This window comes from Boleophthalmus pectinirostris, unplaced genomic scaffold, assembly GCF_026225935.1.
Source record: "Boleophthalmus pectinirostris isolate CB_2022bp ecotype Guang Dong unplaced genomic scaffold, ASM2622593v1 HiC_scaffold_8, whole genome shotgun sequence".
In the NCBI taxonomy this organism is placed as follows: domain Eukaryota; kingdom Metazoa; phylum Chordata; class Actinopteri; order Gobiiformes; family Gobiidae; genus Boleophthalmus; species Boleophthalmus pectinirostris.
Window position 1 is genome coordinate 27383834 of NW_026571515.1, and position 26232 is coordinate 27410065.

The 26232-nt window shown below is 41.3% G+C and overlaps 1 protein-coding gene across 1 annotated transcript in view; it reads left to right on the forward strand.

The window, feature by feature from the left end:
* The window catches only part of rerea (arginine-glutamic acid dipeptide (RE) repeats a), a 76653-nt gene that overhangs the window by 43382 nt on the left and 7039 nt on the right, over nucleotides 1–26232 (forward strand). The window contains exons 4-10 of the mRNA XM_055165914.1: nucleotides 16599–16704; nucleotides 18804–18900; nucleotides 20355–20459; nucleotides 24115–24163; nucleotides 24900–25024; nucleotides 25326–25425; nucleotides 26018–26194. Of these exons, the coding sequence (XP_055021889.1) occupies nucleotides 16599–16704; nucleotides 18804–18900; nucleotides 20355–20459; nucleotides 24115–24163; nucleotides 24900–25024; nucleotides 25326–25425; nucleotides 26018–26194 (759 nt within the window). The remainder of the gene's footprint in view (nucleotides 1–16598; nucleotides 16705–18803; nucleotides 18901–20354; nucleotides 20460–24114; nucleotides 24164–24899; nucleotides 25025–25325; nucleotides 25426–26017; nucleotides 26195–26232) is intronic.

Here is a 26232-nt window from a genome sequence, read left to right on the forward strand (position 1 = left end):
TGTGTTTGGGAACAGTGATGCCTTTGTTTTGGCAGCCACTTAACATGGGTCTACAGAGAGGCGAGGAAATACATTATTAGGCCTACTGTTAAAATTGCTCAGACACAATGGTAATGAAATTATATAGAAAATAAACATCCTTAAGCCTCCCTTTTTTTCCAAACCCAATTCTTGTATAATGTTGCATTGAAATGATTTGTTGTAGCTTTAATTATTTTTCTCTGGTAATTATTAAACAAATGATGCACCCAGAGCTAAAAATCTGTTATCTACTATTATAATCATTTCTTTATTTAGTGACCCCTTGTGGCAGGGGATGGTAGTGGTAATGTGACTGCTGCCTAGAGTTAACCTTGGGTGATTTAGCTTAACAGCCCATTTACAGATCACCATAATGCCCTCCCCATTTGAGGGTGAAAAACTCTTTATATGCCGCAATCATCTGCACTTTTCATATCTCACAGCATTCTTCACCTTAGTCCATACAACCTTTTTCTGCTCCTTCTCCTTTGCTGTCTGGTCCTTATGATGGATCTTGTGCCCCGAGGCTTCATGGGAAATAGGAAGAGGGAGGGGGCATTACTGATCACGGCCCAGCAAATGTCCGAATTGGTTCACATACCAACAAGAAAAGGACAGTGCGAGGAGGAAAAAAAACTGTCTGTCCTGCTCCTTTCGAGGTGAAATCGAGTGATTTAATGCGCGACCCTGTCAGTAGTGGGTAATGGAGTTGGAGGATGAGACCAGCCACTCTTTCCATCACTGGTTTGGGGTGGGGGTGAACGAGACCCCTGTCTGTCTGCTGTGGTATAGACTGTGACCTGTAAGTCCTCTCCTCCCTGCAGAGCCAGCAGACACATACACATACACACACACACACACACACACACACACACAGCCAATGCAGCTCAATGCTTCATCGAGGTGGCTAACTTATCTTAACAGTGGATGGACAGCAGGATCCTGGAGGAGTTTCAAGGAGCTGATAGATGGCTTGCTTAGACTGTATAAAATAAAAAAAAATCGCCATTCAAATGAACCTTGCGATGCTAATGGTTACAGGAGCAAATTTGGAGCCAGGCAAAAAAAAAAAAAAGCACCAGGATCATGTCGAGCAGGTTAATACAAACATTTTAAGACCAAAATGACGAGTGCACGATGGCTAGCATGTTAGCTCCATTTATACGTCTAGTCTATGTCAAATACTTCATGTCATTTCAGTGGGAAATACTTTCATATTTTACACTACATTCTTACCAAAAGGTCATAATTAGGTATGGTAACATTCAATTCTGACAAGTTATTTCAATAGCTCAAATATGCAGGCTTTAGGCTTCTGTTTACATGGTGCCATTTTAAATGCAGCACCACAAGAGACAGTGTATTCTCTTCACAATCTAAAAGATTATTCTGAATTTGCTAGCTTTAGATTCCTGTGTTACTGATCCTTCATATGGAAAAGAGACAGATTGATGAAATAAATGACCCTAAAATAGCTTAAAAGAGGACCAACGTCTAGCCTGAAATGTCCTCTCGGAAAAACCTGGCTGGATCATTAGCAGGTTTGTACATAGAGCGAGCTTTGAGTGATAATGAGACATGATGCTGTTTAGACAACAAAGGCTTGCCTCAGAATCCAGTGAGCTGCTAATTGAGCATTTGTGCAGGTTAATTCAGGACTGTTTTTGTTCATCCACCAATAAAACCCTGTACTGTGAATCTGTCTGCAGCAGCTGAATCCGACAGTGAAAGAGTATTGACTTCTTTATTGATCACATACATCTCCTGCCTTGTCTTTGTCTCTGCTCGGGTTGTCCTTCCTCGCTAGGGTTTTGCATCTTACAGAAAGCCTCTCTCAGCAGCACATTCACATTCACATTCAGTCCAGCTCAGCAGAAAGCCTTAAGGCACAGATATTGGCTAAAACAGTATTAACAGCCTGCTCTAGCTCCCGCTCAGCGCAGGACACAGCGGCAACTGGACATAATTAGGTGCAAACTGTTTGCTGCCACGCTAAAATGCCATTTAAATGCCAAATGGCAGCCTGGGTGTGTATAATATGTGGATCTCTGGCCTGTTGCTGGAGACCGTGTGCACTGCCAAAGAGAGGTTACACACAGATAAGTGGCTGTTCTTGCGGCTTTGGCCCACATTGCCCCTTGTAGCTCATCAGCATCGGCTTCCCGTCCAAAAAGCCAGCTATTGTTAGCTGCCGTGCCATCTGATAAACAGCAGAGGGGAGGTATCTGACTAATGAATGGTGCAAGTGAAGGCAGAGATGACAAGCCCTTACAGCTGGAAGCGTTTAGGGCTGAAATGAACAGTGGTAATGCATCTCCAAATAAATACATTTATTCTGGGCCTTTTCACTGCTGTCTTTGGCTCGTCAATAACCTCTTAATGCTTTTGTTTATGGAGCTTTGGCAGCACTTCTTCCCTGTTTCCTTTAACTGCTTTGGCTTTAGCTGCACAGTTTCTCCCCAGGACTCCACAGCACTGCAGGTCCATATAAGGACTGGGTCCAGGCTGTGTGGGGCTCTGTACAAAATCATAAGGTGTCTGGAGTCCACCTGTCAAGCACCACCAGTGCAGCCTTTAGCTCCGGCTGCTAGATTTACTACAGTAAACTGATGTGCTTTGCTAACATGGGCTAAGAAATATAGTTATTATGGTAATATGTCAAGCTGGGCTAGCTTTGAATGAAAAGAAGCAAGTGTTTTCACAGGCTAGGGTTGCATCTTGGAGCTTTAAAGCACAACTACACACAGGCAAGCACTAGTGTGTATGTGTGTGTGTGGGAACAGTGTGTGTAATCACTTCTAGCTGGCGGGCTTAGAGCGAGAGAGAATCAATGCAGCGGGCCATGAAGGAGCAGGGAGGGTGGAAGGAGGCTGATCAATATCATAGCAGCAGGGTGGGGTAATATCCACTCCATGCAGAGCTGCCACAAGCAGAGAGGATGCTGGGAATGGAGCGCAGAGAGGGGAGGGGCTAGCGTAAAAAGATGCAAATCTGTGTGGTACCAGTAAACAACAAGCTTTGTGTCAATCAACCAGGCAAAGTGGCACATTTAGCATTCACCTCTGCCACAGTCCTTCAAAGGATGCTGTGGATGTTGTTTGGCTGCCAGCTGCGTGCCCATTGGTCCAGACTTGCTCGAGGAAGGGGCGTGGCTTTTTTCTCCCTCTGTGATAATGTATGGGCTGCCATGGCAATGATACCCGCTGTTTAAGAGAGTCATCAATAACCCCGCCCAGTCTTGTCGGCCGCACTGTTAGTCAATGTCTGCAGCATCCTTCATCACCATCATCCTCTCTCATCATATCGCACCTTCGCACCATCAATTACAAGTCTGCACTTTGTTACAGAGAGGCAGCTCTAAGAACATAATCGCCTGCAACCAAGGACGGGTGTATGTCAATCACAGAACAATACATGAACAAGTAGAAATCTGTTAGTGCAAAACAACATCTTGACTCATTGGACTGTATAATGTTTTCCCATTGAAGCCCCAAACCATACTGAAATTTGATAGCAACAAATGCACGAATGGAGCATATTTACTCAGGAAATGGTTAAGCCAAATCGTGATGCCATTTTAACAAGCTGTTTCTGTGCAAATTTGGGTGGAGCCATTTCCCTTTTACTATAGATTTTCCTTGAATGTGTTGTGTCCTTGGCTCGTTCAGATCTAGGAGACAGGATGCGATGGCGGACATGCAAACTGCAGACTTGTAAACCAACACTTCCTTTGCCGCGGGTAGGAAGTCCCCTTCTAAAACCATATGGCCACAGCGGGATGCACAGATCGCTTAAGTATGTGTGTGCATTCTTCTGTTTCCTCTCAATAGGATTCTCAACACATTATTTATTCTTCTCCTCTCCACTGTCTATTGTATCTCTGCCTCGGAACAAGCTCTTACGGCTAATTAAATTGACCTGCACTCTTATCTTACGCACTTAAAAGAGCTGTAGACGCCAGTGACTGCTCGGGGATCATCGAAAGGCCAGGCTAGAGGTTACACAGAAGAAAGCGCCGTTTCAAGCACTGACCCCAGTCTTTTTCCTCTAGTTTTTTTTTTCTTACGGATAAACAGTCATTCCTTTTCTGCGCTGACAGAGTGAGTTGAGGCGAGTAATTCCCCAGTTGGAAAAAAATCTTCTGGTCTTTTAGTCTATGGACAGTGGAGCTAGGCAGAGCGCGTGTGTGGTTTTTGATTTAACAGCACTCACACATTCAGATAAATAGACCAAGCAGCTTTGATGTGCCTCAGATAGAGAAAGCAGCGCTGGTGTGTGTTCCATGCCTTTTGTCTCCCGTCTGTGGAATCTCTGTTTACGTGTGAATGATAAGTACCGTGTTTGACATGTTCTGCATTAGCAAGCAGTTGTTCACTTGAGTTGTGCGATTTTACACTCACATTGCCATTTGTGAACTCAGTGGAGGCATTTACAAGATGATGTTTTTTTAATAGACAGGATTAAACATTGTACAATATAATTTCTGGTTTTGTTGGCAGGCTGCTTTATACAGTAAGACTTCTTTAAGCACATAGTCAACTGAATGAAAAATGGTATTGCAATAGTGGTAAAATGGAAAATATTACTTATCTTTTGGACATCATTTTGGAAGTTATGGACTTAATCTAAATAATTGTTAACTTTAAGAAATGTGAGAGTAACAAACCCATAGAAGGTAACATGGATCAACTTTGTTTTTAAGCAATATTATTCAAGTTAATAAGCTGTGCTAGCTGAACTTCATAAACCAATCAATCACAATTTATTATTCCCATAAAAACTGCTCTCAACATGAGCAGTTTAGATGCTCAGTAAACTGTCAAAGAGCCTTTTGAGCTGTCGCAAACTGTTTTGTTCCTTTATTAACCGAACTATTAGACTACGACCTTGCACTAGACCTGATGTTGAGTGTATTTTAGAGTTAGTGTTTTAAATCATTTTCAGTCTGCTTCTGATTCACTAGTTCAATACTGCAAGAAGTTAATCACATCCAGATAATACATCACATCGTTTGGGGGTTTAGTGGGTCCTTAAAGCTTTTGCCGAGTCTGAAATTAATTACAAGTATCTAAATTGAAAGCCTGTGTAAAAGTGTCTGGAGGTGTATATTATCTTCCCTTGGCGCAGGCAGATTCTTCTCCTGCATGGAAACAACACGGCATACATCATGTGTTGTGTCATTTACACCCTCCATGCTGTTGTGTGAGGGGCACGTAGCATCATTGTGTCATTAGAGCTGCTTTTGCCTGATTGCGTGAAATCACACTTTTTTAGTAGCTTGTTAGTACACTCAAGTGGTGACTAAAGTAAAGGGGAGGCATTTGTGAGTGAGCAAGACTCAAATAGCGCTCTTACAATGGAGTTCTTTTGATTTTTGAGAAGATTATTTTTCCCATTGCATTCATCTTACCAGCAGGGTTATTGTCAGTGACATGAATTAGTTTCAAAATGATCATGTATTGTCTGTATTTTAAAAATAAAACCAATTTTTATGTCCTTTTCATTTGTCTAAGTATAGATCCAGAACATGATCAGAAATTGAGACTTTTGAATGGGTAAAAATCAATGTTGCTTATAACAGGAAGCTAAAACTCATGACTAGCAACAGAAATTGATTAAAATAACACAAGATGGTCCAGAAATTCTAACTCCAGGCACAGAGCATTTACCCCCTAACAGCAAGGTCTATTGTTTGAGGTTGGTTATTTGTACGTCACTGTATCACTTTAGTTGAATCCCTTGAATTTCAACTTTAGTGTCAACATTCAATACATTATGTATTATGTCAACTGTGACATTCAAGCCAACATTTTCCCTTCTGTTAATTGAAATCTAAAGTGAACATGATTATAGTAAGCCTCTCTGTCACATGCCTAAACCCTTTCGGTATGCCTGTATGCCTGTTCCAAGATGGCCGTGGTGGTGTGTGCTGCCGGTCTAGACTCGAGTCATCCAGAGTAGATCCCTCCAGCACTGGGCCTGCCTTGTTATTGCAGCTGTGTTGTCTACAATACATCTCTTGTTGGAGCGCAGCGGGAGGCGGCCCTGAGCTTCTGGCATCTGTGTGTCTACTATCACATTTGAACCATTGGAACGCGCCTCCCAAGATTTTTTTTTTTTTTTTTTGTGGGAATGTAAACCTGTCAGGATTATTACTATATTGACTTATTGTTCAATAAATCATACATGGAACAATACAGTTTTAGGGTCAGTATTTATCATGGCTACATTTTCTTTGTAGTAGTGGAAATCTTTTTGTTTAATGCTGAGATTTAAGCTGTAGAGGGTCGAATAGATAACTTTTATGACTCATTAGATACGCATTTTTGCTATTTATGTACCACAGCTTATGTTTTTTTATATTATTGTACATTTAAAAAAGTGTTTAATGGGAGTGTCTTGCTTTAGGGTTGTGTCAGTGGGTTAAATTAGTTTCAGTATTGAGGTTTATTGTCAATAATATCTTTAGCCATATATTACACTTTAAAATATATTATCATGACAGGCTTTTGGGCATGTAATGGTATGTTTTTGTTGAGAGTCCCATAACTTTTGTACACAATTTGTTATCGCCAAAACAAAACATCTGACAGGCTTTGCTGCATTTGCATCTACACCGATATGTTGTTACATGCGTGGAAAGGTAATTTGCATGTGATTATTTGCATACTGTACAAAGCAGGAGCAGCCGCTGGACCACCCACTGCTGAGGAGAGCGGGGCATCTGGCACATACGGATCTTACATGATGTATTACTGATAGGGCCAGTGTCACTGCTCAAGACGGACAGACTGAAGAGGTCACCTTCAAACGCACCGATAAGCAGGGGGATGGAGTGATGTTATCTTCAGAGGCAATGTCCACATGAAACATTAGCATCTCCACTGGACATCTACTCTCCTATACAGTCAGATGTAGTCAGGATCTGATTGACTTTTTCTTCACACTACTTTGATTATCTGTTGTCTATCCAAGCAATAGCCTTCTCCCATTTCTCTCATCTTATGTGTGTTCGTGGGAGTAAGTGAGAGGTTGACACAGGAGCTCCTAGAGTCAAAGATTGCCCATGTTTATTTACAATGGAATGTTTGACTGGTGCAAAAAATGTTCATGGCTTGTTTAGTTTTACTGCCCAAATAGGAGTGGTCTGCTATTTGTGGAACTCATTTTATAGTTTCATTCTTTTTACTTATTTTGGAATTATTTTTGTTGCAATATTTGCACATAAATGCCTGTCTATCTGCAAATCCAATACAGTTCAATTTTAATAATCTTCAGAAATTCTATTTAATGACCACAACCCAATTTTGGAGTCAGAACCACCAGTTTTCGATCATTATCAGGGTATAACATTTATTCATGTCAGAGTAAGTTTCAGCCTTTTGGTTTTGGCCTTGTTAAACTGTTAAAGCTTGAACAACTCATTTTGTTGTTTTTTTTATAATAAGACAACTTTCTAATAACCAAAAGCACTGAAGCCTAATTTTACAGTACATTAATTTTTCATAAAATCCACTTAGTTCACCTCTGGTCAGTGTCACTGTTGATTAAGAAACCTCAGCAAACATTAATTTTAACTGTTGTCTTTTTCTATCTTGCTCGTTTTTTTTTCTCTCCGTAGACTGCAAGAGTTTCAAATCCTATGAGATTAGATTGCAGCTCATGCTTGTTATAGTCTAAGATGTAATTGTTCATCACTTCAATTTACTGCATTTCCTCATACCCTGCACACATCTTCCTGCCCTGAGTCTAAACCTTATTTGCATTGCTCATTTATTACAGCTGCATTAACATTAACCTACATTTTATCCTGGAAGCAAACCGCCCATGTGTTTGTGAATTACAAGAGAGAGAGAGAAAGAGAGAAAGAGAGAGAGAGAGAGATTAGAATTGGCCCCGACTGCTTCCTCATTTCCTGCCTTAAACCAGCTCTCAGCCCCTCTCTGTGCACTGCCCAGCTCCTGCCACTATTGCCTCACACACACACACACACACACATACGCAGACACACAAAGGGGACAGGATTAGCTGGCGGGCTGACGGCCAATCTGACGCGCACAAACACTCGCTCAAACACTGTGCTTGATATTCATATCCTCTCCACACGCCCCACACTTCTCTTCCTCCTCAGCAGCAGCAGGAGCAGTAGCACGGGCAGCATTAGTAAGACGTCTCATTACCTCACTGCGCTAGGCTAACAAGGCACAGCTAACACAATGGAGAACTCAACCGAGGAAATAATCCAAAGCAAGATAGTACAGATAACAGTTCTTCTGTTTTGGTCGGATGTAATTAAGACAATGTGAAGATATGTGAAAGTCCCCAATAAACAAATGTAGCCAGTTTTTCCATGAATAATAATGCAATACCATTTTTGAATAAGAAGTTGACCTACTGTTTGACAGTAAATTGATATTTCAACAGTGCTGTCTTTGAGGGTACTGCGACACGGTGTTTAAATGTTCACTGATAAGTATTCTGATTTCATAATGGATAGATTTAGTTTCAAGTGATGCAAAAATTAAAACAATTGACATAAAATTAACAAATTAAAAACAAGATATTCCTTATTTTTACTGATATAGTCTTCAAAGTGTAAAATCTTGCATCTCCTGAGTCATGTGAAACAAATCCATGAATATATCCCTACTGAAACTTATGTTAGTTGTTGCGAACAGTCTAACAAACAAGCACACTAATGATGAACTTGCTATTTTTGTCCTTTGTGGCCTACCATAATGGACTCTTAAGATTGAAGTCTCAATAAATTGATTTTCAAGTCCATATATACTCTTTGTTAAATGCTCTATTGATCTTTTATAGAGCCATAAGAGCCATGACTTCACTTAGCGTTGTATGTGAACTTGCTCATTGTTTAAACAGCATATCGCCCCAGTCTATTTGCAGCATTCCTCTGGCCTTTCCTCCGTGTCTGTGTCTCATTTAAAGTAGTGACTCACTGGTATTACCTTGAGACCAGACAAGTCCCAGCTCTGCTCCAACAAACACGCACTCACCATGACTTACACACACAGGAAGCCAGGTATCAAAGGCAGACAGCTTTGAGCGGCTAAATGAAAGGGGCCGAAAGGCAGAAATGACAATGTTTTTCTGGCTATATCTCTAACTGTATGTCTGACTGAGCTGAAATCAAGTCTGTGTTATGATCCCAACAGCCAGATATGAGCTCTCCTAACCGTCTCCATCTGTCCCACAAACATTTGAAATCTCACTGTCTATACCCTGTCATTTCTGGAAGGATTTCTTCTGACTGTGAAGGATTGCCCTATTCTTTGTACTAAAACCATCGTATACATTTGCAGAGTGGTGCTGTTAACCATCATCATTACTGTAAGTCTTGTTTCTTCCCTGCGCTGAAATCTCTCACAGCTTTCTGTAACACCCTTTAACTGGCCTTAAATGTCTCTGCTTGGCCCACGGTTCAGCGGGAGTGTTTTGGAGCCAAGAACAAATATTTAAGTTGGACTGCGCCTGGACCGTTTTATGAAGCGAACAGCTAAAAGGCTTATCCATTTTTTACCACCCCGCTCTGTCGAGATAGAGGGCAGCGTGGTCAACATCATGCATTTTTCTATTGTATCAGTCGTTAATTTAACCGGCTCCCACTGGGCTTTTGAAATACAGCGGAATGGTGAGGACAAAAGATGTTGTGTTGGGGTTTTATCATGAGGAGCACATTGAGAGAAGGGCTGGTCATGCATGCCACTTGTGATCCTTCAGTGTAAAGTGCCTACGCCTGTGCTTGGCAGTGGCCCTCAGCCCCAAGTCTTAATTAGTATCATCTGTGCACACCATGTGACTCCACCCCTCGCTCTCTTCTCTTTTCCCTCTCCACTTTAGCCACCAGTCCATCTGCACAAGTATAATCTGGACCTGTTAGTGTTACAGCAGATTTACAGCCAGTCTCTTTATATTGAACAGGTGGGGTTACAATGTGGCAACTATTCATTCATTCTGAGTCATTCTCCTTTTAAGGTCTAAGCCTTGGGGCTATTACTGATCAAGCAAGGATGTATGGTAAAGAGCAGTTACAACAGTTCCCCTTGTGGTCACTTGTGGATCTGCATTAAACATATATAAAAGAGAAATGTTGCAAAGCTTCATGTATTGTTGAACCGCACTGTAAGAAAAGTGGAATTAATGACTAGGAAGTTATGATTACTACAAGTGCTTGTCTTTGTAACTGCTAAATTATGACGTCTTATATATTTAATACAGTAACAATTTTAGTTCTCAGCAAATTCCCTCAGATCTAACCAAATTAGTAGTAGTTTTGGATCCAATTAAATAATTCCTTCTTTTCATTTGTTGCAAATCGAACCCTGACAAAATATGGAAGGAGGGAGAACCACTTACAGAGATTTGCATTCAAGTGAGCTATAGTTGTTTTGCAATTTCCTAGAGGAACATGGTTTAAAAGTGCTGACATCTAGCAGCTTTTGAAGTGACACTTTTTACAGAAAGCCTGACACAATAGCTGGTTATATCTTCCAGTTTTTGTCACGAGGCATTTTCTCTTAAAAGGAAATTCTTAAACTGCAAAACGGTGCCATTTTCGATTGTTTTCCAACTAAATGTGCGTTATGATTTATACCTCCACTGTCACCGCTGTATATCTCCACACATATTCTCACTGCTATAGTTGTAACCTCACAAATGTGATTTACGCTTCTTTCAAGCAGCTTTAAATTTAAGGCCATCGTGGGCGTTTATGCTCAAAGTCACACGCACACCTCGAGCGCAACAAGAGCAAATCTGCCCACTTTGAAACGCCTAATGCTCGTCCAATCCAATATGGAGGCTGCCTGACAGATGGGCCCAGCATGTTCAAAGCAGAGGGCGTACCATTTAATATCCAAACAGGTCAAGCCAAAGAGAGGCAGAGCAGGGACTACCGCAGTGTCGCTGTGGAGCAAAGGTCCTGCCAGTGCCACCACCTCCACAGCTGGGACACTCCACTCCTCTTTCCCCCCTCCTCCCCTCCTCCCCCTCTCCCTCCCACACACACAGGATATCTGCCCCTGTTACCGGGCGGATAAGGAGCAAGGCTATAAGAGAGTCTCGCAGGTAATATTTCTCTATTGCTCCAAGTAAAGTAAATCATGTGGACTATGTGTGACTATGTAGTTCAACATTTTTACACCAGTTTAACATTAAGAGGTTTGGTTAGCTACAGAAGCGCTTTAGTAAAAATGCTGCTTAGTAAAAAGGTCAACAGACAAATTTCTAAACATTAAAACACGGCAGTCAGCATGCGCTTTCACTTGTTATAAATATTAAACTAATGCATTTATAAATCTAGCTCTGAAATGTTCAGAGGTCCAGTCTTGCTTGCAGTTGAATCTTGTATTGTTGGTTACTCTATGAAGTTGGCTAAATTCCTAAATGACTGACAACCAGTAATCAGCCCACATTAGCATTTCTTAAAACCTTCACCCCCATTACTTTTTCATCCCTCTGTTCTCTTTTTATCTTGTCCAGTGTCTCCACAGTAACCCCAGCGTGAGGCATTACCGTGTATATGATTGCTGCCTGCCCTGACAGCCTGATTTAGAGGTGCTTTCTCTTGCCTCTGACACAGACTCCTCAGCCTGCCTTGTTCCACTGCTGGGCCGCCAGGAGAATAGTGGTGCTTATGCTGAAAGCCTGTTATTTGTGTGTGCGCGGAGAAAGGGAGAGAGTGCACTGGCTGGTCCGTGCGTGTTTGCTCACACAGCATGCTGGCATCTCCTTTTAACAACCTCCTTTGTCAGTCACTGAGATGTCGGAGATTGCGTGAGCACAGCAGATCTGTTGTACCTCGACAGTGTATGTATGAAGCCACTTTCCCCTATGTGTGTGTGTGTATTTGTGTATGTGTGTGCTGGCCAGATGGAAGCGCTTATTGAGTGCTGGTGTGCTGGCAGATCTCTGAGAAAGCGAGAAAATGAGAAAGGGAAAGATGCAGAGTGGAAAAGCCTGGTCTTCAGATCCATCATGTTTCTGTGTGTGTTTATGCGCCTCCCCTGTTCTAATCTGATCATGTCGAAGGAGCAGATTACTCTTGCCAATCCCTCCGCTGTCTCCAAATGCCACAATCAGCCTTTTGTTCTTGCGTTCGCGGGGATGAGGTGAACACTCCCCCTCGTCTTTTCCGCCCCGTGTGCCATTTCTGAGACACGCCTGTCAATGTCACGCCGCTACTAGCCCTGATCCAGTTCACCCTGGCCTCCTTTGCCCCTAGGGTGGTAGCTAACTAAGCTTTTAGCCGGCTAGCATGGCTCAACTGCTTTACATTCCTTGCTAACACCAAGAACCGTGGCTGCCATGCTTGTTCATTTGACCTCCCCCTCCTCCCTCTCTCCTCCCATCGGCACTGCCTTTGTGTTCAGGGTCTTGTTATAAGTACATTTTATTCATTATATTTTGTCTGTTTTGTTCTGTGTTTGTTTTGTGTACCTTTTTCCTTCCAGAGTTGTCAGAGAAAATAATTTGCCCTCTATACCACAGTGACTTGTATTCTGATTTCACATTGTTTTTTCACTAGGCTTGGCTTGTCTCTTTGTGGCTGGATTCACTCATTGCAAACTGTATAAATATGTATTTACAAAATTGTAAGTGAATAACAGATTGGAATCCAAATGACAAACTGAATTACACCATCATGTGTTATTGAAAACATTTGGATATGTTCATTATGACATGAGACAATTGCTGTAAAGGGCAATGTGTTTTTCCTCCTTTGACTTCTGGCTGCCACCTCTTGGACAGAGTCAGAGATCCTGCTGGTGATGTCACTGGGAGGGGGCAGGGCCTGTTGGAGGGGGGTCAGTACAAGGGTGAGCAGAGGAAGAGGAGAGTGTTTGAAAAGCAGGGAAAATAAACCTTGGTTTCCTGTTAACGAGGTGCACCGGGGCCCTGTCGTGTGGGACCACTGCTCTGGATCTGTTTAAGCTCTACTGTTACAAAGCAGAGGGGGAGCCAGAGGGGGAGTGGAGGTTACAGGTTGTAACAACGCTCCTCAGTTTGGCCACAGCTCAGCCTCACCACCAGGCTTCAAACACTTGGTTAATGCCACAGGGAGTGCACATCTCACTCCCACTACCTCTTTCAGTTATTGAAATCAGAAACCTACTCTGACTTGCAAGACAGGCATGTTTTTACCATTATAGATTTGAGCTGTACTTCACAATGTAGCCTACTTCACAATGTACTTCCCATTGTACTTCTCAATGGTGTAATGTTGCAGAGGCATGTAATAGTTTTGACTTTAGCTGACATTTTAATAAGATGAAAGATCACTCAATGCCGCTGAAGTCCCAAGAGTTAGTTCCGGACTTGAGTTAAAATATAATTTTCTAAGTTATCCATTCAGTAGTTATTATGATGTATTGTCACTGGCATTAAATTCTGTCATGACCCAATAATTTTGAAAAAAAATTGCTATGTGACTTCATAGCTAACAACATTAAGACATCTGCACTAGTTTTATTGACCCAGCCGGCCAGTAACCTCTGCATAATCCTCCTCTGTTCATCTCATCCTTTTTAACAGAGTGATAAATGCCTTTGTCTTAGCAGATAAGTTTTAATTCATATTTCAAAGAGGGAGTCTCATAAAAGCTTCCCTCACATCTCACATGAATGCCTGTTGCGGAGCTCTAATCCTGCCCTGGTGTGTGTGAGTGTGTGCCAGAGAATGCCATTGGAGGGAGGGCAGTCGCCGCCATTGTCCTCAGGCTCTAAGCATGACTTTCAGATTTATATCTCCTCAATGAATGGAAAGGGAAGCCTTGTCTTGTACCCTTGGGGGATTTCTCAATACACCATGAGAAGTTGTAATTTTCAGTCAAGGGGTATAAATCCCTCCTGCTCCACCTACTTTAATTCAACTCTTCACCTCCTGTATTCCTCACGTGCTTTCTCGCCGTTTCATATCATCCTCTCAGTATGGGTTAGTAAGTCTTCTGGCCTCTCTGCGGTGGCTAAGTTCCCAGGGTCGTTGCGTTGGAGAAGGGGAGGGAGGTGCGTATTTAGCCCCTGGCAGAACAGACAAAGATGGCTGACAATGTGCAGGGGCTCGGATCTCGACAGGCAGCGAGGAATGTCTCTAATCAATTCAGCATTGTGGTCGCTGTGTTATTCTCAATGGCGAGCTTAGCGGCAACGCCAGACAATACAAGTGTTGGTGGTTCATCCCAAGCTGTCCATCATTTTTCATTTTCTCCTTGTTGCTAATGCTAGTATCTACTCATTTTTCTAGCCGCGTGTTTGGAGGATTGTGATAATTGAAAGCCATGGCGCACTCCCACACTACATGCCCCATATGTTGAACCTCCCTTTTGGTTTGTGCCTGGAAGCTTTTATGTCAAAATGTCTCTACAAAGTAATCTGATTCTATACTAAACGCTAATAAATCATATGTTTCTGGATAGCTCGAGGAGTTTAACACTGTATCTCCTTCTGCCTATTGCTTTATTGATTTTGATGTTATGTAAGCACAAAATGAACCTCTATTGGTTACTTTAATGAAATATTAACTACACATTAGCAGTCTAAGCAGCAGTTAGTCGACAGTCTAGTCTTTTTAGTTGAGAGTAGACAGGAGGTGTTGCATGGCTGAGCTAAGTGGGGAGGGAAAAACAGGGGAGGGACCTGACGTCATCCTATACATTTCTCCACACTGGGCTGGCTGCGGTCTCACTCCATCAATGTGGCGCTCTGTCGATTCACAATCATCCAAAGCTGTAAATGCATGACCGGCCGCCAGCTGCTGTTTGACACGTCCGAGCTCACTTAACCACTACAGACAGAGGACAGAGGAGCAACAGGAAAGAATGAAGGAGGTGGAGGACAATTGGAAAAGCTATAGAAGATGGAGAGTGTGAAACAGATGTGAGGTTATACTGGGTTTCAAAAGAGTAAAACAAATTATATTGCTTAATGGACCACCAACATAGATATTTTCTGGACTTCTGGACCAAATCAAAACATACTGATAACATGATATAAACTTTTTGGTAACACAGTTTAACTACATACGAGATGTTTTAGTCAAGTAATCAGTATATTATTTACAAGGCATTACTTCAACACTGAGTAAGAGCATTGTAATCCAGTTTTGTTTTGATTTTCAACTAAACTGCCTGAGATACTGATAAGATTGATTGCATGCACTTATAACACTATTACTATGTGTTATCCATTTTATTGTAGTTGTCTGGCAGTGTCACATGTTTACATAGATTTATTGAAATCTGTTGGTAACTGCTCTAAGCTTTGGTTTTGCTTGCTCTATATTATCATAAACAGTGCATTTCAGGGAGGTGTTGATTTGCTCAGCTGCATGTCCCCTGCTTCTCTCCCCAGTGACATAACAGAACAATGTCGCTGAAGGCTTTAAATATCTTCACTCTGACCTCATACACACACACAGTTACAGTTAAGCGCCTGGAAAGATCGGATGTTAAACTGTCTGTCTTGGATTACTCCTTGGATTTTCCCTCCCCTGGTTTTTCCATATGCTCAGAGTGTCAGCGGTGTGCAGGTGTGTGACAGTTACTGCAGTGCATTGTGGTTAATAAAGACAGAAAAGGGGCCAATGGGAACGTGCCTCAGTCCAGTTCTCGCAGTGATGGTCAGTTGGGCTCATGCGAAGGCTCAATAAATATTTTATAACATGAAATAAAAACAGTATTTTGCCCTTTTCATCCCTTGCCTCAGTCAAAGCTTCATTCACCCACACTCCCCCTCCTTTCTCCTTTCTGCTATTTCCTTGACTGCTCCTCGAAGCCCAGCTCTGTTCACACCCCAGTGCTGCCACCTGCTGGACATATAGAGAAGTGCAACTTTCGATGACATGCACTTAATTTGGTAAAACAGTAGGTGGCAGCACTAAAGGGCAGCTATTCTAGTTGTGCACATGATCAGCTACTACCTTTTGGCACTTGTATTTATCTGGTCTTTTATTTATGTAACTCAAAACATACATTTTAATATATGAAATTATACAAACCATTAATAATTATTAAGCATGTTTAATGTACTATAGTGACTGGAATACAATAAACTAAAACAAAACAAACTAACAAAAAATGCTTGAAATAAAATGAGACATCATTGAAAGCAATATTCCTATTACTATTCCTTGAAGTATTATTTTCTCTGGCATAATTAATTGCAAGTTCTATAAATATATCTATAACCCTATATTACTCTTAGTACTAATATCACCATTACTGCTGTTCTTATTATTACTGTTACAAGTGTACCAGTGTTATTAATGGTTAGATTTTCACATAGGATTTTGATTTGTACATGGTGGATTCTCATGTCTGCTTTGTTTGGTTCACTTCCCTTAACAAAGCCCCATCCCACTGTTTGTTTTATGGAGGCTGTAAATGCTCTACAATCCCTTTTTAATTGACTTGGTCTCTCTGCGTGCGTTTGGCATCAGCCCTCTAAGTCATAAACGGCACGTCTGCACAGCGTCAGTGCCTTTGCCAAGAGCTGCTTTGTGATGTCGTTAACAAATAAAATAATACGTGTTTTTCTGTTGTTTTGTGTGTGTCTGTGCAGAGTAAACGGGACCATCTGCTGATGAATGTGAAATGGTACTACCGCCAGTCAGAGGTGCCCGACTCGGTCTACCAACACCTGGTCCAGGACAGGAACAATGAAAACGGTAAAGGAATTATAAAACATTTACACTCTGTTTATCTGACAGGAGGCAAAACACCTAACAAATATTACACTGAGGAACTAAATCACATGACATACTATTTTACATGCTCATGTTCTTTAGCTAAATAGCTGTTGTGTTGTCACAATACTAAAATGTCAAGATCTAAGGAATAGGTTTGATTCTTATTTTAATGTCACACATAATAAAATGCTCTTTTTAAAACAATAGACTGTCATTTTGAATACAGAATAATAGTACTTTCTTTGTTACCGTGTGGTCTTATACTAGTTCTGTTAAATCTCAAGATCCTTCTCAAACTGTTTAGTAAAGGTAAAATTGTTTGGGATATTTGTTCAAATGAGTATCTTCTTGGTTTATTTCATCACAATGGTTAATCCAGAAGTCTCTAAATGTCATGAGAAATTACCTAAATATCATATTATTTTTGATTTATAGTGTATTTTGCTAATGGCAAATAAAACATATTGATAGTGTCACTTATTTTTCCACATATCTGATTTTGTGCCCAGCTCAGTTTCAAGGTTACAGTATTTCCACCGATGGATTTTTCTCATAACATTGTGCTTTTTTCATGTGGTTACAGTGGCTCATGTTGCCTCTCCACGTTTTTCTTAGCAGTTTGTCAGTGCAGTGATACAAAGACGTGAAGGACTTTCAGACTCAGATCTGAGCCAGACTTTGTGTTTGTGCTCGAGGCCAGACAGAAGTCGAGTGTTAATAACTCGCTCAGTCATGTGACCCTCTCCACTCAGCTCCATCAGACACGCTGCAAGAAAGATAGAGACACAGCTTTATACTCTTACCACACCAAATCACAGGAGGAAAATACTATCTAGGGTAAAACTGTGTCCGCTCTGATATTTTTTTTGAACATTTGTCACACTTGAATATTTCCTAAAACACTTGACAATGACAACAATAAGATAATAATAAAGTTTAAAAGACCACACATTTATTACTGAGTGATTTAACAGACAAAACCAGGGACCTTTTCAAAACTTAAATTTATTTGTTTGAGAAGTTGTGCCCAGTAAGAAGAAACCAAACAACAATTATACAGCAATTATATTATGTCTTGCTCAGTTTGTTCTAATATGGATAATTTATGCTCAAATGGAAAGTTAACTGAAGCTTGATATCCCCAATTTGTGATCACTCTCCTTATGATTATTGCACTATACTACAGCAACAAAGCCATCCACTGTTCTTGTTTAGTAGAGCAAGCTACATATTATATTTTATAACATGATGCATTTTTATTGAATACCATTGCAACTGTCTTTTATATCGGTGCAAACCCCAAACCCAGGTGCACTGCTGCAGTTATCAGCCCTGCACCACACTCTTGGCTCCCTGCAGATAGACCCATACTTCACTATCTGCAGTGTGTCCTTGCAGCAGCAGTGGGGCTCCGGATTATTAGAATAGATGTCAGGTGGCTGGAGCTCAGTGGCCACCAGGCGATATAACCTGGGTCATTTGTCAAGTGTGAATCTTGGTCCATTCTCTAACCTGCTGATGCCCCACATGGGTTATTTCCTTTTCTCCTGGGCAACCACATAAAATTGGCATTATTGAGCTATAGGGCTACTATTGTTACTTTTGCATGGAGATTGTGCTATCAGTAAGTTGCATATGATAGGATTTTATGTTGTTGTTTTTTTTGTAATTACTGGCTTGATGCAGGGTCTAGGAACCAATTCTGACAATTTCAACCTCTATTTAACAAAAGCTGTTGGCCTTTTTTGTACAATTCAGAAAGGTTTTGACCCTTGTTAGCATTATGGTTTCTAGGCAACAGTTATGAAATTACCTTTGCCTATGTCATATCTTCTGTTACTTCCAATGTCCAAGCAGAAAGTAAAATGACAGACTTCGCCCAAAACAAAACACTTTTCCCAAAATATTTTTTTGGGAAAAAATATTTTTTGTAAAATTTTAAATATACTTCTTGGCTATTTTTTTGTGAACTAATAAGTAATCTACCCTGTTGTGTTTTTAAATTCTTCGGGGTCAAAAATGTAGAAGCCTTTTATGTTTTAATGCACAAATATTAACCATGCTTTTTCTGTTTCCAGATTCGGGTCGAGAGCTGGTGATCACAGACCCAGTTGTGAGGAGTCGAGAGCTCTTTATTTCAGACTATGTGGACACTTACCATGCTGCTGCTCTTAGGTAAATACATACAGAATGGAGTTAGATGTAAGCGTGTAAACTAAAGGCAACACATGTCAAATAAAAGCAGCACTTTGAAGAGCGGGGTCCTGGGGCAAGCTGGAAGCTCACCTCGAAGCGAGCAGATCACGCAATACAAGCTGTATTATGTGTCATCCTTTACCTTGTTGTCTTTGTTTCCATTTGTATGAAGGCAGATTGTAACATACACAAATTTAATTACCATTCCTTATCTTTGGGCTCTATTGCTTTATATTTCATGTATAGTGGAATGTAGTAAGTTTAAATGTGTAACATACACAATAGTTACCGGGCGGGCACGAGTATACACCTGAATTTTTCCTAAGGATGATTAATAAAGTATTAATAGTATAAGTAGTTGTATTGTAACAATCCTATTCTTACTCATTCTTATTAGTGTACTTGTAAATACCCTTGAATTATAAATAATTATGTATGGACACCACCCAGTCTTACTGGCCTACTAAAACATAATCCTAACTTTGTACTTTTAACCTCAGGAAGCACTCAGCCATAATGATTTTCCGTGGTAGAAAACAGGTTTCTTCCTTTCATTTGGGAATTCCTGCCTGTATGTCTTGATCCATTCCTGGCTGACCACCTCTCCCACTTCCCCTACGCTCTCTAACCAGAACCATGTGTGAGGCTCGTCGGTGGCAGCCAGTCAAAGCCCTGTCTCCCAGAAACCACTGATTTCAGGGCAAATTAGCTGCAACATCTCCTCCACAGAGCCGCCTTTGATTTGACTTATTCTCTGGGCTTTAGATAAATGGGAGGGAATTCCAGTGGGATGGTGTAACGCCGCAGCTCTGCAGAGACAAGCTGCCTTCTTAGAGCACTTTAATCTTGAGTGCATGAAGATACCGGTTCTGTGTGGGTCTGCATTTGCCATGGATTCTTGTTACTTTGATAGGCGCAGGGCTAACAGGACTACAAACAGAAACTGGCATTTACAGTAGGTGTTAGTGGGGCTCAAGTCTTATAGTCAGTATTAAGGCCCATTTTTTATTGTTTTTCTCTAAATCTTTTCTCTAAATCAGGCATGTTATCCAAGACCATTTGCACATTTGTGTTCTGTTTGTGTTGTGACCTGCCTGTTAATTCAGTATATATTACTGTAAAATTAATTCCTTTCTGGTCCACTTTTGAGAAATAAAGACCACTTCAAACCTACATGCGCAGCAGTTGTGGAGAGGCTCTGATTTTGTACTCAAAGGATTAAAATTTGAATGATATTGTATAAAGAAGTTGGTTGATGCAAAATACTGTATGGTGGTACCACAAAATCTACTTTACATTAATGTCATGACAGCTGCACCTCACCTGTCCCACTGCACATGCCACATTAAAGATAACATTTAAGCCGCCCCAATTGCTTTGATGACTGTTGTCAGTTAGATCTTGTATCTAATGAGTTTGTGTTCTTTCTCTAGGGGGAAGTGCAACATTTCTCATTTCTCCGACATATTTGCTGCAAGGGAGTTCAGAGCCCGGATTGACTCCTTCTTCTACATCCTCGGATACAACCCAGAGACCAGGTGAGACATGTCCTCTTAGTCACTCTTGTAATCACAATTCATTCACAGTTATTGTAACCTGTCACATAAAATGTTATATTGTGACATCCATACCATCCCATTATTTTGGGATTAGTCATTCAAATGATATAATAATTGTAATATTTATGTTGTCATGTAGCACCTTACTCATTAACTCCACATTTGGTGATGAAGATTTACTATTATAGCCACAGTTGCTCCTCCGACTATCACCAACACTGACGCACATACCACTTTTATATTAGGCAATGTGGCTTGAACTTGGTCATTGTATCCTGGCACCTTTGGTTGGGGGGACCACTGTCATAAACATTACACTGATGTAGCATAAAATATATTGACATGTGTACTAAAGTAGTAAATGTATAGTATTTAGTAGTGTTTCATTAATAACACAATGATGAGCTTTGCTATGTTATGCATTTAATCTGCTTGTGACAAAGATTTGCTCTTATGCATGAATTGTCGTTTCAATTCTTTACAGCTGTAGTCTGTGAAGAAGCCTTTGTTGGCCTGGCAATGTTTAATTTAGTTAGATACTCTCATCATTTATGTGGTATCCTGGAGTTGCCTAAAATCTAAAATCCTGTGCATGCTGTTTCTTTAAGATGATGATTTGTTGGTTTGTTGTTGTTTGGGGGGGGTGTCACGTGTTAGTGACAGTCAGTGCCTGTAAAGGGCTCTGGGGGAAGCCGGTAGGGATCCCCCTTTATCGGGCCCCATTGGATCTCTTCTCCCCCTCCCTCTACCGCAGCTCTGCTCGTTTGGTATTCTGAGCGGCGTGTCTGCAGCCTTGCAATTTCACTCTTGTTTATTATGGCACAGACATGAGCAGAGATGAACTCCGCTGCCGCATGCGTGTGTGCCTGCCAGCGTGTGTGTGTGCGTGGCGCGCGCCGTTGTGAGGTCGCAGCACATGCTCAGTTGTGTCTGGAGAGAAATACGTGCAGGCTGAGGTCACAGCACAAGCTCTGAACACCTCTCCGAAGTGAATGCGTGCCGCTCCATTTTGAGCACCTTCAAAAAGGTGGGAGAGCCGCTACGCTCAGTGTCACCGGCCAAGCTCAGGGCGATGGCAGACATGGACGATCTGTTCAGCCCCCGGAGGTAGGTGTGCGCTCCGGTTTCATTGCTCGGTCCTGCCGTTCTCCGCGCTACGAAGCTGCACATCCATTGTACTCTCGCGCTTTACGCAGAAATAATACGATAATAATATTCGATCTGTAAATGCAACGCTGTCACTATCTTTACCTGTTGTAATTCGTCTGTCGGGGAGGCACAATAACTGAAGCAGACAGTCTGTCACTGCAGACGGCTTTGCGCTTCACTGCTTCAATGTGGAGCTATGTTCTCAATGTAGCGCTCGTGGACGCTCCGTTGTCTGTGTATTTGCGACAATCAAGCTCATGAAATGCCCCTCATATTCTTTATTACCCGGGTATAGAGCGGAGACCCCAACCGTGGCTCCATTTTGCAGCAGCCCCGTGTTTACAACCGAGGTGACATGGCGCACGCGGCGACGTACCGGTGCACAACACAAAGCACGAGGGTCTCCTAAACGTCTCCTATGGGTGCTGCTGGGTGGTTTGTGGCGCACGCCGTCTCTCACGCCGTTTTAACTGCACAAAGTTTGACTCTGTTATTGCTGAGCTACAATTATGTCAGTGTGCCACAGGCGGATGCTGCGATTGGGTGAAATTGATGGAAGGGGCGGGACTATCATTGATTGCTTGCTCACGCACACAAAGTGAATCACATTGCTGATGTTAGTGTTTAATAAGTAAAACTGTAATTACTTGATGATATTTTGAGCAAGTGATATATGTGAACTAATGATGAACTCTTTTCCTTTGTCTCTTGGATGCTTATTGGAGACAAAGGATACACTCGAGGGAAGGAAAAGCAGCCTATATTATTTTTTACATTTTATCTTTAGTATTTTAATGTGTATTAATATATACTACAGTTGCAATTGCATCCTATAAACTCATGGCATCACAGCAGTAGACATGTCCTTGTGTATTTTGGCTGGGGTTTAGGTCTGAAATATAGTAGCTGTCTCATTGAAAACTCCCTGTCACGGTACATTTATATTCTGGCTCTCCTCTCGGCCCAAAGCAGCCCTCAGACTGAATGTCGTTGTGGGCTCTGAGGATTTGCCTGTGTAAAACATAGCTGTGCTCAGTGCTGTTTTTATTCTGGTGCACAGGTCCTCATTTGTCATCCTTACAGCCTGCTGCCAGAGCACTGCTGACCCGACTCACTGCACACTGTCAGGAACACGTTCGGAGAAGTTTTCCTCAGTCAATTCATACCATATGAACGCTCACTATATTTTACACTTTTGCATTTGTAGCTGTGATTGTCAACTGAAGTCATTTTAAACTAATCATTGTTGTTTTTTTCATCTTAATTTGTGGTAATTAATTCAAGTTGTTTAATGTTACAAGTTATCTCAGTGTTATATTGATCTATATGGGAAATGTCTTGGAAACAGTAGCTCACACATTGCAATATTATAACAAAGAGCAAAACAAGAAATGGTAATGCAGTTCTAAATAATTAAAATAGTACTGGTTGTGTGCGTCTCAATGTTAAAAAAATTAATGTTTTGGAACTGACCTCATCCCACTTTGCACAATCCTAACAGTAGTTTTTCAAATTTCTTAACTCTGAATATTTCAGTACTTGATATATTGAAACTTTCCCCTAACTATGATCCAAGTTAAGCTTACACTATAAAATCCATCTTTTGAAACTTTTACAATCTGGAACTAAAACGCTGCTGACTTACAGACCACCCCATTTTCATTTTATCAGCTCCATTCATCAGGTTTGTTTGCCAACTCCTGAATGCTTTATATTTAGCTTGCCCTGCCTGCCATTGAGTGTTTGTAATAAACTAATGAAATATTGCACTATTTTCCCGGAGCAGTGGCAGTGTGTCAAACTGTCCTGACAAGCCTGGGGTCATTTACTGCTTTTGAAATGTAGTTTTTGGCCTGCAACTACAGTACAGTATAGATTACACATTTAATCTTTAGGAAGGGGACACAGAGGAAGGCATGTTTTTGGTTTGGGTGGTTTTGCAGCCTCTCTCGCCTCTTGTATTTCCGCAGCTTGATTGAGTGTGTGTGCTTCTCCGGGTGCAAATCTTGCTGACAGTTTCTGGGCCGCCCCAACACTCGCCTGTACAAAAAAAAAGAAAAAAATTCAAAATCTGTACGGTTACCTAGGCAACGGAAGGGAAAGGGGTTTTCAAAGGGAACATCTTGTCATTTTCTTTAATCCACTGCAGCTGGAGAGTCGGAAACACTATTATTAAATTGCAGTTGCCATGGTTACACACATTTGTACCGGCAGCCGTGTCGCCCCCACCTTGCCGCCCCCCGTACTCATATACCCGGCAGCTCCCCTCCTCTTTTAGGGTTTTATTGCTGCATCCACAATATCAGGTCTGCTCACCAAGTAATATACACACTGCTTCTCAATTCTTTTGTCCTGAAACTACAGCTCTGGGTCTTAATGCACAGAGAGATTTAAACACATTGAAACGCCATGATCACAGACAGTTATAACCACTAGGATGTTGAATAAATATTTAGTTAAACACAATCTCTTTGTCTCTTCACAGGCGTCTGAACAGCACACAAGGGGAGATCCGAGTGGGCCCCAGCCACCAAGTAAGTATAAAACATACTGAAAATGTTGTAAATACACCATTTACGTTCTTGTAAATAATCATGTAATTTCCCTATTGAGGATTCAGCTGTCTCAGTGTAGCATTACATTTTATAATACTGAGATTATAAATTCAAAACACGATCAAAAGGTGTTACAAAAATGTAAAGATTAGGCAGGGTAAAATCGTAATTGTAAAACTATTGTGCCATTTGAGGCTCTTTACATCAATCAAAAGAATCTTTGTAGTCTGCAATAGTAAAGAATACTGAGACTAAACCAAATTTTTTACTTTTTTACTGATTTTTTTAAGTTGTCATTTTATCAGATTTTAAAATAGTGGAACATTTCATAAACTAATGGGGCCTAATGTGAAATAAAACATGTATTATTCAACTTCAGTAAAGTCAGTTGTATTTCATAAATCATTTAGTCTTGTAAGTGTAAGACTGACATTAAAGTATCATGGCTGTGGGTGCTTCACATGCTTCATTTAAACCCAACAGCTCTGCTTACAGTCACAGAGTAGATTTGTGCTGTCTAACTCACATTAACATGTCTCAGTGGCCCCACAGTGGTGAGTTAAACGATCGATGACCGTCACTTGTAACTGGCCCCTTCTCCTCTGATACCACCCACCGGGTGATGACAGCGCACTGAAACATAATATTTTCTTCAAAACCATCTGCTATTTGTAGTGTAACTTCTGTCTCTCTGCTCTACCCTTTAACTAATTAGGCCAAACTCCCCGAGCTGCAGCCCTTCCCCTCCCCGTGTGGCCAGGCTGTGACCGAGAATGAGGAGCTGGTGTGGATGCCCGGGGTCAACGACTGTGACCTTCTCATGTACCTCAGAGCCGCAAGGTGAGCTGCTCAACTCTGAATTCAAACCATGCATTGAAAAACTATTATATATTCTCAATTGTTTTAATTTAAAACAATTAAAGTACTGATTAAGTTCACCTGACAAAATTTTGTTGTATGAGACTTGAACTGGTGCCCTGACATGCACCCTGCTGTGGCCTTACATGACTGTGTATCTTGTAATGCTTTGTGCCAAAGTGGTATTTAATTTCCCTTGTTTAAATAGACAGTACATATTTAAACTGTGTGAATGTTTCATCAGAGTTGCTGTATATGAATAGATTTGGTGTTATGCCCACAGGAGCATGGCTGCCTTTGCTGGAATGTGTGACGGAGGCTCAACAGAAGATGGGTGCCTTGCAGCCTCCCGAGACGACACTACACTCAACGCACTTAACACTGTAAGTGTTACTGTACTGCTTATGTCCATAAAATATATATAAAATATAATCACTGCATGATCCTTGTTATTATGCAGAGATGCAGAGCTAGGTGAGTGGAGACTAGAGAGTGGAGTATCCCCTTTAGTGCCCCACGAGCCAATAACACTCAGGCCATAATGAGGCATTTGTCTGTCTCTTGGACAATGAATACTGTGGAATCAAGCACCAGAAAAAGATTACAATCTTTATAAACAGGGCATTTATATGCCGACTCTATAAAGTGGGAATTAACATAGCCGGCAGGTCATTGTCACTCGACCTTCTGCATCTGCAATTCCAATGAGTAATGCTTGTTTATTCTCAGAGGAGAGGACTCACCACCAGCTATTTTCCTCACTCAGTCTGACACAGGCTTAGCCTGGCACCTCCTCCTTTGTTTTCTTTGTGTCAAGGTTAGATCAGGGCCAGACATTTTAACAGGATGCTTCTCTGGAAATAAAATACTAGTGAAAAGGTGAACAACCAAAATGCTATATATTATGATAAATGTATTTTGAATGGATACAGGTTAAAGTCAGTGTCATTGGTAAATTGTATGTATCCTCCACAGCTTCATGAGAGCAGCTATGATGCAGGGAAAGCTCTCCAGCGCCTTGTGAAGAAGCCAGTCCCCAAACTAATAGAAAAATGCTGGTCTGAAGATGAAGTGGTAAGTGCTGTGTTTTCTATAGTCTCCTTTGTTTGTGTCATCTCTTGTGTTGTGCCTTTAGAGGGCGCTATTGAGTTTGTTAGCACTAGTCTTTGCACAGATCACTATAACTGCCT